Source organism: Anolis carolinensis, unplaced genomic scaffold, assembly GCF_035594765.1.
Source record: "Anolis carolinensis isolate JA03-04 unplaced genomic scaffold, rAnoCar3.1.pri scaffold_7, whole genome shotgun sequence".
NCBI classification, from domain to species: Eukaryota; Metazoa; Chordata; class Lepidosauria; order Squamata; family Dactyloidae; genus Anolis; species Anolis carolinensis.
The window spans coordinates 29277711-29293795 of NW_026943818.1; the positions used below are offsets into that span (position 1 = coordinate 29277711).

General features: G+C 46.0%; 1 protein-coding gene across 2 annotated transcripts in view; it reads left to right on the plus strand.

Annotated features, from left to right (window-relative positions):
- unc45b (unc-45 myosin chaperone B) overlaps positions 1-14927 on the plus strand; it is a 42177-nt gene extending 27250 nt beyond the window's left edge. For both annotated transcript variants that reach the window (XM_062960478.1, XM_062960479.1), the window contains exons 8-20: positions 1-67; positions 152-322; positions 1526-1697; positions 4440-4740; positions 4827-4921; positions 6435-6576; positions 8246-8386; positions 9997-10124; positions 10218-10284; positions 10584-10813; positions 12165-12282; positions 13021-13176; positions 14546-14927. The exon at positions 1-67 is cut by the window's left edge and continues 102 nt beyond it. In XM_062960478.1, the coding sequence (XP_062816548.1) occupies positions 1-67; positions 152-322; positions 1526-1697; positions 4440-4740; positions 4827-4921; positions 6435-6576; positions 8246-8386; positions 9997-10124; positions 10218-10284; positions 10584-10813; positions 12165-12282; positions 13021-13176; positions 14546-14815 (2058 nt within the window). In that variant the 3' untranslated portion in view covers positions 14816-14927. The remainder of the gene's footprint in view (positions 68-151; positions 323-1525; positions 1698-4439; positions 4741-4826; positions 4922-6434; positions 6577-8245; positions 8387-9996; positions 10125-10217; positions 10285-10583; positions 10814-12164; positions 12283-13020; positions 13177-14545) is intronic.
- The last annotated feature ends 1158 nt before the right edge of the window (positions 14928-16085 follow it).

The following is a 16085-nucleotide window of genomic DNA, read 5'->3' on the forward strand; positions in this document are numbered from 1 at the left end:
ATCATCGACTCCCTCACCGGGGGCGGCAAGAGGGACGACCACGGCAAGGAGGGCGCCCTCGTCCTGGGTAGGTCGTGGTTAGGACGTGGCGACAGTAGTCTGGACTCTCTGCGTGGATCCTAACCTGTCCGGGGTCTCCTCTTTCCCGCAGACCCCAAGAAGGACCTGCGGGCCGTGACGGTCCACCTCCTGGACCTGCTGCCCAGCAAGAAGGTCTCCGGGCGAGGCCGCGACCGGGCCCTCAACCTGCTCAACAAGAACGTCCCCCGCGAGGACCAGAGGGACCACGACAACAGCCGCAGCCTCTTCGTCATCGACCACGGTGATCTCCTTGACTGACCCTTCTCTTCTCTTGACCCTTGGTTCTCTGTTTTGACCCTTGGACCATCGTAGTGGCCGTTGGTTCCCCCTAGTAGCCCTTGGCCCCTTCTATTGACCCCTAGTCCACTGTCTTGACCCTTGTTTCCTCTCTTGATCCTTGGTCCACTATGTTGACTCTTTGTCCCATCTTCTGACCCTCGGTCCCATCTCGTGATCCTCAGTCTCATCATCTCCTGACCCTCGGTCCCATCATCTTCTGACCCTCGGTCCCATCTCCTTATCCTCAGTCCCATTTCCTGATCCTCGGCCTCATTATCTCCTGACCCTTGGTCCCATCTCGTGATCCTCAGTCCCATCATCTCCTGATCCTCAGTCTCATCATCTCCTGACCCTCGGTCCCATCCCGTGATCCTCGGTCCCATCATCTTCTGACCCTCGGTCCCATCTCGTGATCCTCAGTCCCATCATCTCTTGACCCTCGGTCCCATCCCGTGATCCTCAGTCCCATCCCCTGATCCTCGGTCCCATCCCGTGATCCTCAGTCTCATCTCCTGATCCTCGGTCCCATCCCGTGATCCTCAGTCCCATCTCCTGATCCTCGGTCCCATCTCCTGATCCTCAGTCCCATCATCTCTTGACCCTCGGTCCCATCCCGTGATCCTCAGTCTCATCTCCTGATCCTCAGTCCCATCCCCTGATCCTCGGTCCCATCCCGTGATCCTCGGTCCCATCTCCTGATCTTCGGTCCCATCTCCTGACAATCAGTCCCATCTCCTGATCCTCAGTCCTATCTCCTGATCCTCAGTCCAATCATCTCCTGACCCTCGGTCCCATCTCCTGATCCTCGGTCCCATCTCCTGACAATCAGTCCCATCTCCTGATCCTCGATCCCATCATCTCCTGATCCTCAGTCCTATCCCATGATCCTCGGTCCCATCTCATGATCCTCAGTCCCATCTCCTGATCCTCGATCCCATCATCTCCTGATCCTCAGTCCCATCTCCTGATCCTCAGTCCCATCTCCTGATCCTCGATCCCATCATCTCCTGATCCTCAGTCCCATCTCCTGATCCTCAGTCCCATTCCGTGATCCTCAGTCCCATCTCCTGACCCTCGGTCCCATCATCTCCTGATCCTCGGTCCCATCTCCTGGCCACCCCAGGAGACGCGTAGTCCGCTGATCGCGCTCCGTTGTGCTTTGCAGGCCTCAAAAAGATCCTGAAGGTGGCCGGTCAGATCCCCGACTTGCCCGACTGCCTCCCGCTGACCGAGAACACCCAGCTGATGGCCTCGGTCCTCCTCAACCGGCTCTACGACGACCTGCGCTCCGACCCGGAAAGGGACAACTTCCGCCTGATCTGTGAGGATTACATCAAGTGAGTCCCGCAGGCCAAGCAGCTGATCCTTTCTAACCCCATCCTGCCCCCTTGTGGCTGCATCCGAGCACTGCCTACGGACAACCCGGGAGGCTAATCCTTTCTAACTCCATCCTGCCCTCTTGTGTTTTCATCTGAGCACTGTGTACTTACATACATGTATGCTAATCCTTTCTAACTCTGTGCTGCCCTCTTATGGTTGCATCCAGGCATTGCATGCAAACATAAAGGCTAATCCTTTCTATCTATGATATAATGATATAATAATAGTGTCTCTATTGCCCCCTTGTGGCTGCATCTGAGCGCTGCCTACTGACAACCCGAGAGGCTAATCCTTTCTAACTCCATCCTGTCCCCTTGTGGCTGCATCTGTGCACTGCCTACTGACAACCCGAGAGGCTAATCCTTTCTAACTCCATCCTGCTCCCTTGTGGCTGCATCCAAGCTCTGCCTACTGACAACCCGGGAGGCTAATCCTTTCTAACTCCATCCTGCTCCCTTGTGGCTGCATTCGGGCGCTGCCTACTGACAACCCGAGAGACTAATCCTTTCTAACTCCACCCTGCTCCCTTGTGGCTGCATCCGAGCATTGCATACACACATATAGGCTAATCCTTTCTATGTCTTTACTGCCTCCTTGTGGCTGCACCTGAGCATTGCTTACATACATACAATTGTTCTGTAACCTACCTTGAGCTATGAGAAGAGGCGGGTAAGAAATAGAATATATTATTATTATTATTATTATTATGAGGCTAATCCTTTCTAACTCCATCCTATTGCCTTGTGGCTAGAGGATAATCCTTTCTATCTGTAATAATATAATAATATCTCCGTACTGCCCTCTTGTGGCTGCATCGTAACATTGCATACACACATACAAGCTAATCCTTTCTAACTCCATCCTGCTCCCTTGTGGCTGCATCTGGGCGCTGCCTACTGACAACCCGAGAGGCTAATCCTTTCTAACTCCATCCTGCCCCTTTGTGGCTGCATCCGAGCAGTGCCTACTGACAACCCGAGAGGCTAATCCTTTCTACCTCCATCCTGCTCCCTTGTGGCTGCATCCAAGCACTGCCTACTGACAACACGAGAGGCTAATCCTTTCTAACTCCATCTTGCTCCCTTGTGGCTGCATCTGAGCGCTGCCTACTTGCAACCCGAGAGGCTAATCCTTTCTACCTCCATCCTGCTCCCTTGTGGCTGCATCCAAGCACTGCCTACTGACAACCCGAGAGGCTAATCCTTTCTAACTCCATCCTGCCCCTTTGTGGCTGCATCCGAGCAGTGCCTACTGACAACCCGAGAGGCTAATCCTTTCTACCTCCATCCTGCTCCCTTGTGGCTGCATCCAAGCACTGCCTACTGACAACACGAGAGGCTAATCCTTTCTAACTCCATCTTGCTCCCTTGTGGCTGCATCTGAGCGCTGCCTACTTGCAACCCGAGAGGCTAATCCTTTCTACCTCCATCCTGCTCCCTTGTGGCTGCATCCAAGCACTGCCTACTGACAACCCGAGAGGCTAATCCTTTCTAACTCCATCCTGCCCCTTTGTGGCTGCATCCGAGCAGTGCCTACTGACAACCCGAGAGGCTAATCCTTTCTACCTCCATCCTGCTCCCTTGTGGCTGCATCCAAGCACTGCCTACTGACAACACGAGAGGCTAATCCTTTCTAACTCCATCTTGCTCCCTTGTGGCTGCATCTGAGCGCTGCCTACTTGCAACCCGAGAGGCTAATCCTTTCTACCTCCATCCTGCTCCCTTGTGGCTGCATCCGAGCAGTGCCTACTGACAACCCGAGAGGCTAATCCTTTCTACCTCCATCCTGCTCCCTTGTGGCTGCATCCAAGCACTGCCTACTGACAACACGAGAGGCTAATCCTTTCTAACTCCATCTTGCTCCCTTGTGGCTGCATCTGAGCGCTGCCTACTTGCAACCCGAGAGGCTAATCCTTTCTACCTCCATCCTGCTCCCTTGTGGCTGCATCCAAGCACTGCCTACTGACAACCCGAGAGGCTAATCCTTTCTAACTCCATCCTGCCCTTTGTGGCTGCATCCGAGCAGTGCCTACTGACAACCCGAGAGGCTAATCCTTTCTAACTCCATCCTGCCCTTTGTGGCTGCATCCGAGCAGTGCCTACTGACAACCCGAGAGGCTAATCCTTTCTACCTCCATCCTGCTCCCTTGTGGCTGCATCCAAGCACTGCCTACTGACAACCCGAGAGGCTAATCCTTTCTAACTCCATCCTGCCCCTTTGTGGCTGCATCCGAGCAGTGCAAACATAAAGGCTAATCATGCAAGGCTAATTATGTTTGCATCCAAAATAAAGGCTAATCCTTTCTATCTATGATATAATGATATAATAATAGTGTCTCTATTGCCCCCTTGTGGCTGCATCTGAGCGCTGCCTACTGACAACCCGAGAGGCTAATCCTTTCTACCTCCATCCTGCTCCCTTGTGGCTGCATCCAAGCACTGCCTACTGACAACACGAGAGGCTAATCCTTTCTAACTCCATCTTGCTCCCTTGTGGCTGCATCTGAGCGCTGCCTACTGACAACCCGAGAGGCTAATCCTTTCTACCTCCATCCTGCCCCTTTGTGGCTGCATCTGAGCGCTGCCTACTGACAACCCAAGAGGCTAATCCTTTCTACCTCCATCCTGCTCCCTTGTGGCTGCATCTGAGCGCTGCCTACTTGCAACCCGAGAGGCTAATCCTTTCTACCTGCCCCCCAGGGGCAAGATCGACCCGCAGGACATGGACAAGACCCTCCACGCCATCCAGACGGTCTCGGGCGTCCTGCAGGGGCCCTTCGACCTGGGCAACAAGCTTCTGGGCATGAAGGGGGTGATGGAGATGATGGTGGCGCTGTGTGGCTCGGAGCGGGAGGTGGACCAGCTGGTGGCCGTGGAGGCCCTCATCCACGCGTGCACCAAGCTCAGCCGGGCCACCTTCGTCATCACCAACGGCATCTCCCTCCTCAAGGACATCTACAAGAAGACCCAGAACGAGAAGATCAAGATCCGGGCCCTGGTGGTGAGTCCCAATCGTTGGTCCTCGTCCAAAGTTCGGACTCCACCCCGGAGCGGATCCGCCCATATTTTCCCCCCTTTGTCCCCAAGGGCCTTTGCAAGCTGGGATCCGCCGGCGGGACCGACTACGGACTCCGGCAGTTCGCAGAAGGCTCGACGGAGAAGCTGGCCCGGCAGTGCCGGAAGTAAGCGGGATTCTGGGATTTCGGGTGGGCAGAATTCGCACCCGTGGTCTTCGGGCATATACTGTTGGGAGTTTTGTATTGTGTAGGTTTGTATTGTGTAGGTTTGTATTGTGTATGGTTTAAAGCAAACTGATGGTGAATGTGCTTGTAATTCCAGTAGTGTAAGAGTTAAATGCATAGAGAGAGAGAGTTATCGCTAGAGGGGAACAGTGTGCAGATGTTGCGCTCCGGCCAAGCTATGTAAATATTGTAATTACTTCAATACATATGACAATGATGGGCAACCTTTTGCGCTTGGTGTGTCAAAATTCACCAAAAAAAAACCTAGCATGGCTTGGGTGGTGTGTCACTTCAAGAAAAAACCCCATAATTTCTCAATACAGTAGAGCAGGGGTCCCCAAACTAAGGCCCGGGGGCCAGATGCGGCCCATCGAAGCCATTTATCCGGCCCCCACAGCACAAGGGCAGAAGGGGGTTGGTCTAAATGGCCCAAGGGGTCTCTTTTTCCCTTACAACCCGTATTATTATTATTATTATTATTATTATTATTATTATTATTATTACTATTATTAACATTGAGGCTGGGTGGCCATCTGTCAGGGATGCTTTGCTTGTGCTTTTGGTGCACAAAGGCAGAAGGCGGTTAGACTCAATGGCCCAAAGGGTCTCTTCCAACCCTCTTTTTTATTGTTGTTGTTGTTGTTGTTGTTGTTAGTAGTAGTAGTATTATTATTGCTTGGTGGCCAACTATAGTCCGGCCCTCCAACGGTCCGAAGGATCGTGAACTGGCCCCCTGTTTAAAAAGTTTGGGGACCCCTGCAGTAGAGTCTCACTTATCCAAGCTAAATGGGCCGGCAGAATGTTGGATAAGCGAATATGTTGGATAATAAGGAGGCATTAAGGGAAAGCCTGTTAAACATCAAATTAGGTTATGATTTTACAAATGAAGCAGCAAAACATCATGTTAGACAACAAATTTGGCAGGAAAAGTAGTTCAATACGCAGTAATGCTACATAGTAATTACTGTATTTACGAATTTAGCTTTAAAGCAAACCGATGGTGTGTGTGCCTGTAATTCCAGTAGTGCAAGAGTTAAATGCATAGAGAGAGAGAGGTATTGCTAGAGGGGAACAGTGTGCACATGTTGCGCTCCGGCCAAGCTATGTAAATATTGTAATTACTTATTTATTTATTTTTTCCCAACATTTATACCCCGCCCTTCTCACCCGAAGGGACTCAGGGTGGCGTACACAACTGGCAACAATTCGACGCCTACACATAATTAAATTGAGACTGAAGGTGGATGTGTCTGGATGTTTCCTGACACATGCCCCATTCTTCACCCCATTCTTTTCACGTGGCCCCAAAACTCCTAGGCGGTCTCTCTAGTCAGATACTAGGAGCAAGGAGATCGTTCAATAGGTTTAGTTGGACAAAACACCCTGCCGGGTGGATCGACACAAGAACGTGGTCGTATGCTGAGGCCCGTGTCCTCTGGACTCTTTCCCGCAGGTGGCTGTGCAACCCGGCCATCGACACCCGGACCCGGAAGTGGGCCATCGAGGGCCTGGCCTACCTGACCCTGGACGCCGACGTCAAGGACGACTTCGTGGAGGACGAGCCCGCCTTGCAAGCCATGTTCGAACTCGCCAAGGCAGGATACATCGCCGTTATTTCTCTCTATATGTGGTTGCATCTGAGCACGGCATATATACATATCAACAGTCCAGTAGCTAATCCTTTCTATCTATATACTGCCCTCTTGGGGTTGCATCTGGGCACTATATACAATAGTCTGGTAGCTAATCCTTTCTATATATATATACTGACCTCTTCTGGATGTATCTGAGCATTGTATGCTTTCATACCTAGAAGCTAATCCTTTCTATCTATATACTGTCCTATTCTGGATGTATCTGAGCATTGTATGCTTTCATACCTAGAAGCTAATCCTTTCTATCTATATACTGTCCTATTCTGGATGTATCTGAGCATTGTATGCATTCATACTTAGAAGCTAATCCTTTCTATCTATATACTGCCCTCTTCTGGATGTATCTGAGCATTGTATGCATTCATACTTAGAAGCTAATCCTTTGTATCTATATACTGCCCTCTTCTGGATGTATCTGAGCATTGTATGCATTCATACTTAGAAGCTAATCCTTTCTATCTATATACTGTCCTATTCTGGATGTATCTGAGCATTGTATGCATTCATACTTAGAAGCTAATCCTTTGTATCTATATACTGTCCTATTCTGGATGTATCTGAGCATTGTATGCATTCATACTTAGAAGCTAATCCTTTGTATCTATATACTGCCCTCTTCTGGATGTATCTGAGCATTGTATGCATTCATACTTAGAAGCTAATCCTTTCTATCTATATACTGCCCTCTTCTGGATGTATCTGAGCATTGTATGCATTCCTACCTAGAAACTAATCCTTTCTATATATTGCCCTCTTGTGGATGTATCTGAGCATTGTATACATTCATACCTAGAAGCTAATCCTTTCTATTTATATACTGCCCTCTTGTGGTAGCATCTGGGCACTATATATAATAGTCCAGTAGCTAATCCTTTCTATATATATACTGCCCTCTTGTGGTAGCATCTGGGCACTATATATAATAGTCCGGTAGCTAATCCTTTCTATATATATACACTGCCCTCTGGTGGTTGCATCTGGGCATTATACAATAGTCTAGTAGCTAATCCTTTCTATATATATACTGCCCTCTTGTGGTTGCATCTGGGCACTATATATAATAGTCCGGTAGCTAATCCTTTCTATATATATACTGCCCTCTTGTGGTAGCATCTGGACACTATATATAATAGTCCAGTAGCTAATCCTTTCTATATATATACTGCCCTCTTGTGGTAGCATCTGGGCACTATATATAATAGTCTAGTAACTAATCTTTTCTAAATATATACTGCCCTCTTGTGGTTGCATCTGGGCACTATATATAATAGTCCGGTAGCTAATCCTTTCTATATATATATATATATATATATACTGCCCTCTTGTGGTAACATCTGGGCACTATATATAATAGTCTGGTGGCTAATCCTTTCTATTTATATACTGCCCTCTTGTGGATGTATCTGAGCACTGCACACATTCATACCAAGAAGCTAATCCTTTCTAAATATATACTGCCCTCTTCTGGATATATCTGAGAATTACACACATTCATATCTAGAAGCGAATCCTTTCTATCTTTATACTACCCTCTTGTGGTTGCATCTGGGCATTGCATACAATAGTCCAGTAGCTAATCCTTTCTATTGATATATTATTATTATTACAGTCCACCGACAAGACCATCCTCTACTCGGTGGCCACCGTCCTGGTCAATTGCACCAACAGCTACGATGTCAAGGAGATCATCCCCGAACTGGTCCAACTGGCCAAGTTTTCCAAGCAGCATGTCCCGGAAGAGCATCCCAAGGTGAGAAATTTGGACACAACATAACATTCACATACCTACTAGCATAAACCTGTCGCACCTGAGAAAGGTAAAACCATGCCCCTTAGCGCGGAAAAGGAGTGGGGTGTATCTGGGGGTATTATTATTATTATTATTATTATTATCTTTATATCCCACTTTTCTCCATTGTGGTCTCTGAGAAATACTTATTATTATTATTATTGTTATTGTTATTATCATCATTATATCCTGCTTTTCTCCATCATGGTCTCTTTGAAATACGCTGGGGGTATTATTATTATTATTATTATTATCTTTATAGCCCGCTTGTCTCCATCGTGGTCTCTGTGATATACGCTGAGGGTATTATTATTATTATTATTATTATTATTATTATTATTATTATTATTATTAATGTTCTGCTATTCTCCATCATGGTCTCTGTGAAATACTCTTGGGGTATTATTATTATTATTATATATATTTACATCCCGCTTTTCTCCATCATGTTCTCTCAGAAATACGCTGGGGGTATTATTATTATTATTATTATATTTATTTATATCCTGCTTTTCTCCATCATGTTCTCTGAGAAATACACTTGGGGTATTATTATTATTATTATATTTATTTATATCCCGCTTTTCTCTATCATGTTCTCTGTGAAATACGCTGGGGGTATTATTATTATTATTATATTTATTTATTTACATCCCGCTTTTCTCCATCATATTCTCTGTGAAATACACTTGGGGTATTATTATTATTATTATTATTATATTTATTTATATCCTGCTTTTCTCCATCATGTTCTCTGAGAAATACACTTGGGGTATTATTATTATTATTATATTTATTTATATCCTGCTTTTCTCCATCGTGGTCTCTGTAAAATACACTTGGGGTATTATTATTATTATTATTATTATTATTATCATCTTTATAGCCCACTTGTCTCCATCATGGTCTCTGTGAAATACACTTGGGGTATTATTATTATTATTATTATTATTATTATTATATTTATTTATATCCCGCTTTTCTCCATCATGTTCTTTCAGAAATACGCTGGGGGTATTATTATTATTATTATTATTATTATTATTATTATTATTATTATTATGTCCCGGTTTTCTCCATTGTGGTCTCTGTGAAATACTCTTGGGGTATTATTATTATTATTATTACTATTATATTTCTTTACATCCCTCTTTTCTCCATCATGGTCTCTGTGAAATACACCGGGGGTATTATTGTTATTATTATTATTATTATTATTATTATTATTATTATTATTATTATTATATCCCGCTTTTCTCCGTCATGTTCTCTGAGAAATACGCTGGGGGTATTATTATTATTATTATTATTATTATTATATTTATTTATATTCCGCTTTTCTCTATCATGTTCTCTGTGAAATACGCTGGGGGTATTATTATTATTATTATCATTATTATCATTATTATTATGTCCCGCTTTTCTCCATTATGGTCTTTGTGAAATACAATGAAGGTATTATTATTATTATTATTATCGTTATGTCCCTTCCGATCTTTCTGTGTTTCCGGACTGGGAGTCGTAGTCTCGGGGGGTGACGTTGTGTCCTCCCTCCCTCCCTCCCTCTCTAGGACAAGAAGGACTTTGTGGTCCAGCGGGTCAAGCGGCTGCTCAAGGCCGGCGTGACCTCGGCCCTGGTCTGCATGGTCAAGGCCGACAGCGCCATCCTCACCGACCAGACCAAAGAGCTCTTGGCCAGGTGAGCGCCCGCTCGAGTTCGGACTCAAAAAACCCGCGTTGAGGAGGAGGAGCCCGTGGTTGAGTCCGTGTCCGCCTTCCTTTCGCTTTGCAGAGTCTTCCTCGCCCTCTGTGAGGACACCAAGGACCGGGGCGCCATCGTGGCGCAAGGAGGCGGGAAGGTGAGAGACCGTCCACCTGTGACCCCCGAGCCCTTGCTGGTAGTACTTCCTCATTCTTTGGACACGTCTGATGGATGTTTTTAGGGTGTCGTAAATTAGTTAAATTAGCCTCCCATCATAAAGCGGTACCTACATTTCCAGCTCAGGTCAACAGCTCCATCTGTGACAAGTGGGTCCACTTGTCTTTCGAGTTGCTTAGGTCAACAGCAAGCCGGGCTATTAACAGTCGTGACAAATGGGCCTCTCAAAGGTTTTTTTGGATGGTGGACCCCATCGTCCTTGTTTCGCCTCGTCCGCAGGCCCTGATCCCGCTGGCGCTGGAGGGCACCGAGGCCGGCAAGGTCAAGGCCTCCCACGCTCTGGCCAAGATGGCCGCCGTCTCCAACCCGGACATCGCCTTCCCCGGCGAGCGGGTCTACGAGGTGGTGCGGCCACTGGTCAGCCTCCTCAACACCGAGAGGGACGGGCTCCAGAACTACGAGGCCCTCCTGGCCCTCACCAACTTCTCCGGGAGGAGCGACAAGCTCAGGTGAGTTGGGGCGGGTGGATAGCTCACTCAACGGCAGCCATATTTGGACAGGTGAGTCCATGCCCACCATTGTGTTTGGATAGCTCACTCAACGGCGGCCATATTTGGACAGGTGAGTCCGTGGCTACCATATTGTTTGGTTGGTTGAGTTAATGGCAATTTCCCGCGTCTAGTGAGTGAATGGCGGCCATATTGTTTGGTCAGATGACCTGATGGTCGTATTATTTGGGCAGGCGAGTTCACTGCTCCCATTTCCTCTGGGTAGGTGAGTTAACGGCTGCCATTTTTGAGTAGGCGAGTCAATATCCGCCATCATATTTGTACGAGCGAGTTAATGGCGGCCATATTGCTTGAGTAGGTAAGTTAATACCTGTTGTTTTGTTTAGATAGGTGTGTTAACGGCCACTAGATGAGGAGTTCGGGGCATCCGACCAAGCTGTGGGGTGTTTCCTTAGCCAGGTTTTGGTCTGGTAGATCCCAATACACGTTGTCTAGAGCGTTTTCTACATCTAATTTTCGAACGCCGGTCTCCTGTTACACCTTAACATTGATGTAGGGGGGTACCATATGACTTTGGATGCAGGCCCCCCCCAACATTTCCAATACCTGGTGTAATGAAGTGCGAATTTTGGTTTACAGATGTTATGTTTAATTGTGTGTTTATGTTTTAAAAGGGTAAGTGTTACAGTTATTGTATCTCAGCGCTCAGAGGCTGGTTGCCATGGAGAAGTAGGCGGAGTAGTTGAAGAAGTGCAGAGTTTAAAAAAAGAGGGTCAGTCTGTGCTCTGATGAGGCACAGGGAAGATTGATTCCAGGTTGATGGGATCAAGGAGACTCAATTGTTTGTTTTGAGTCGGTTTTAAATAAGTTTGGTGACTTATTTGATGTAGTCTGTGTCCTGGTAAGGAACAGAGAATCTGTGATAGTTTATCACAGGGGTGACTGTGGTTTGAAGTCACTGGATAGTCCAAGTTTCAGGCTTTGGGAACCAATCCCAGCTGGACTCACAGAGATCCATTGAAGTAACAGTTAGAAAGGAACAGAGGAATAGGTTTTAACTACTTTAAGTAAAAGAAGTGATACTTTAGAGAGTTTGATTCATCTCATCCTAGTATTGTAACTGTTAATAAGAATACCTCTAAGTGAGAAACACCATTGTAACCACTAAGCTCTGTGCCTGAATAAAATTGTTATTGTTCTTCCAACATCGAAGCCTCTGTCGCATATATTCTAAACCAAGTTACGCTACCCTTTAAAGTAAAAGTAAACATCTCCCTGCGTCTTTGGTGGTCTGCATCTTTCCAAACTGGGTTTCAGTTGTTATTAGCTCTTTACACCTGGCTTCTTGCAGGGCCAAGATCGTGAAGGAGAAGGCCCTCCCGGACATCGAGAACTACATGTTCGAGAACCACGACCAGCTCCGGCAGGCGGCCACCGAATGCATGTGCAACATGGTGGTCAACAAAGAGGTACGAGACCCCCTCCCAATGGGATATACCATATGAACCAATAGGAATCCAATCCGGGTCTTCCTTCTTGCTTCTCTTGACATCGAATCCCATTCCTCGTTGAAATCCGTCCTGGGTTTTGCCCTGAATTCTCGACATTCCTGAATCCCGTTCCTCGTTGAAATCCGTCCCAGGTTTGCCCTGAATTCTCAACATTCCTGAATCCCGTTCCTCATTGAAATCTGTCCCAAATTCTCGACATTCCTGAATCCCATTTCTCATTGAAATCCATCTTGGGTTTTGCTCTGAATTCTCGATATTCCTGAATCTTGTTCCTCGTTGAAATCCGTCCCGGTTTTGCCCTGAATTCCTGACATTCCTGAATCCCATTCCTCATTGAAATCCGTCCCGGGTTTTGCCCTGAATTCTCAACATTCCTGAATCCTGTTCCTCATTGAAATCTGTCCCAAATTCTCGAAAATTCCTGAATCCCGTTCCTCGTTGAAATCTGTCCCGGGTTTTGCTCTGAATTCTTGACATTCCTGAATCCCGTTCCTCGTTGAAATCCGTCCTGAATTCTCGACATTCCCGAATCCCGTTCCTCGTTGAAATCCATCCCAGGTTTTGCCCTGCCAATAAGCCTGTAAGGGTTTATGGAAAGCCCGGAGCGGATTGAATGCCCCGCTGACCTGGGAGAGGGACGATGGGGCTTGCAGTCGATCCCTCCTCCTCCTCCCGTCCGAATGTTTTGACCCGCAGGTGCAGGAGCGCTTCCTGGCCGAAGGCAATGACCGTTTGAAGCTGCTGGTCCTCCTCTGCGGGGAAGACGACCCCCGGGTCCAGAACGCGGCGGCCGGAGCCCTGGCCATGCTGACCGCCGCCGACAAGCGCTTCTGCCACAAGCTCACCCAAGTGGTAAGGCTTTTGTTGATGTTGTTTTTTATATATATATATACTAGCTGTGCCCGGCCACGCGTTGCTGTGGCTAAGTGGTGGTGGTATTGGTTAAAAATGGTTGTGGAATTTTTATTTGACGTTATTTGTATTTTTTATTTATTTATTTACAACATTTCTACCCCGCCCTTCTCACCCGAGGGGACTCAGGGCGGCTTACAACAACCGGCAAAATTCAGTGCCAAACAGATCAATAAAACAGCAACACATTTAAAACCATTAACAACTATTCATAAAATACAACACATAAAATACATAAAATACATTAGTCAGCTAAAACATATACAGTAGAGCCTCACTTATCCAACATAAATGGGCCGGCAGAACGTTGGATAAGCAAATATGTTGGATAATAAGGAGGGATTAAGGAAAAGCCTATCAAATTAGGTTATGATTTTACAAATGAAGCACCAAAACATCATGTTAGACAACAAATTTGACAGAAAAAGTAGTTCAATACGCAGTAATGCTATGTAGTAATTACTGTATTTACGAATTTAGCACCAAAATATCACGATGTATTGAAAACATTGACTACAAAAATGCGTTGGATAATCCAGAACGTTGGATAAGCGAGTGTTGGATAAGTGAGACTTTACTGTAGTTACTTAAAACCACTTTTTTAATTTTATTGTAACTTATCTTTTTTACTTATTATATTTTTTTACTTTGTTGTGTTATTTTTAGTTATTTTGTTATTATAGTATTTTATTGTATTGTTTTGCATTACATTTTTATTTATGTAGATATTAGACATGTCCAAAAAAATCGTTTTGAATCGTATATCGGAATTATTTCGGATTGTCCTCGCTTTTTGATACGCATTCTGAGACATTGTCTCACAGCGCAACCAGCCATGTAATTCGAACCATTGTTGGACCATTCTCTAATTGTCTCTTAATGTTTCATTAATTTTTTCCCCCCAAAAAAATATTTAATTTTTTTTTTGTTTCTGCAACCTACCTTGAATGGGAGCTTAGCGCAGCCTAACATGGCTGCCGCTCCCCGGCCAATCAGAAGCTTCCACGATGGACGCAAAGGTGGGGGCTAACGTCCTCTGCGTCCACATGGAAGATTGCCATACAAGCCCGGTGTGTAGTGATTGCGCATGCGCGTCCCCCATTTTAGAAACATTTAGAATCATTACGAATTTTCGGAAATATCCGAAATTTTTGGGTGAAAAAAAAATCGGAAATACTTTCTATATCGAAGCGCCAGGGCCCCCTACTTTAGAAACGAGAATTGAAACATTTTTTTCATCGATCGGACATGCCTAGTAGATATAATAATAATAATAATAACAATAATAATAATAATATATCTACTGCAGACGACGCAGTGGCTGGAGATCCTGCAGCGGCTGTGCCTGCACGACCGGGCGGAGGTGCAGCAGCGGGGCCTGGTGGTGGTGCACAACCTGATGCAGGCGGACGCGGGCCTGGCCAAGACGCTGATGGGCAGCGAGATGCTGGAGATCCTGACCGTCATCGGGAAGCAGGAGGACGAGCCCCGCGCGCAGACCCTCCTGGACCTGGCCCGGGCCTCGCTGGTCAAGGCCATGGACTATGGCCTCATCAAGCCCACCGCCCCCCGCTCATAGGCCCCCTTCCCCAACACCTCCCTTCCGCCGGGCTTGCACATTGACCGTTTGAAAGAGTTACGCAATACATTGATGTATTATTAGGATTATTATTAGAGTCATAAAATTGGAAGGGCTTTGGTGGTGACTGTCCTTCACATACGGGAGTTGTAGTTCACCTGCACCCAGAGAGCACCGAACCCAGCCGAAGTCACATAATAATAACACATAATAATATATTCCTGCCTGGTGGAATAGGGTCGGGCTGGATGGCCTTTGGGGGTCCCCTTCAACTCTAGGAGTCTAATCATCATCATATAATACATAACATCATCATCATCGTCAGAAGAAGAGGGACATGCCCTGGCAGAATATGTAAAGAAAAATGAAGAACCTGCCTTGATTGAAGTCAAAAATCAGAAACGCCTCAAAACACTGCAGACAAAAAACCAGTACAAGAAAACCGCACTACAAACTAGAGCAGAATCAGTACAAGAAAACCGCACTACAAACTAGAGCAGAATCAGTACAAGAAAACCACACTACAAACTAGAGCAGAATCAGTACAAGAAAACCGCTCTACAAACTAGAGCAGAATCAGTACAAGAAAACCGCACTACAAACTAGAGCTGAATAATAATAATACATCACACAGTCCTAGACACTTGGGAAGTGTTCGACTTGTGATGTTGTGATACGAAATCCAGCATATCTATCTTATTTGCTGTGTCATAATAAAATAATAATGTCCAATAATAATGCATGACACATAATAATATATTCCTGCCTGGCTAAAACAAGCAGTCAAAGGAGAAGAACATGCTCTGGCAGAAGATGTAAAGCAAAGTGAAGAACCTGCTTTGATTGAAGTCAAAAATCAGAAACTCCTCAAAGCACAGCAGACAAAAAACCAGTACAAGAAAACCACACTACAAACTAGAGCTGACAAAAAACCAGTACAAGAAAACCACACTACAAACTAGAGCTGACAGCTGGCACAACAAAACATGGCATGGAAAGTTCCTTGACAAAATTGAAGGAAAAGCTGATAATGATAATGATAATAATAATAATCTGAAAATACATCGCACAGTCCTAGACACTTGGGAAGTGTTCGACTTGTGGTTTTGTGAAATGAAATCCAGCATGTCTGTCTTGTTTGCTGTGTCATAACAATAATAATAATAATGTAGTCATTCTATGGGGTTGGACTGGATGACCTCTGGGGTTCCCTTAGAAGAATCACTCTGTCGCCCTCTAGTGCTGAAGGGCGGCGTAGCTTCAGAATACA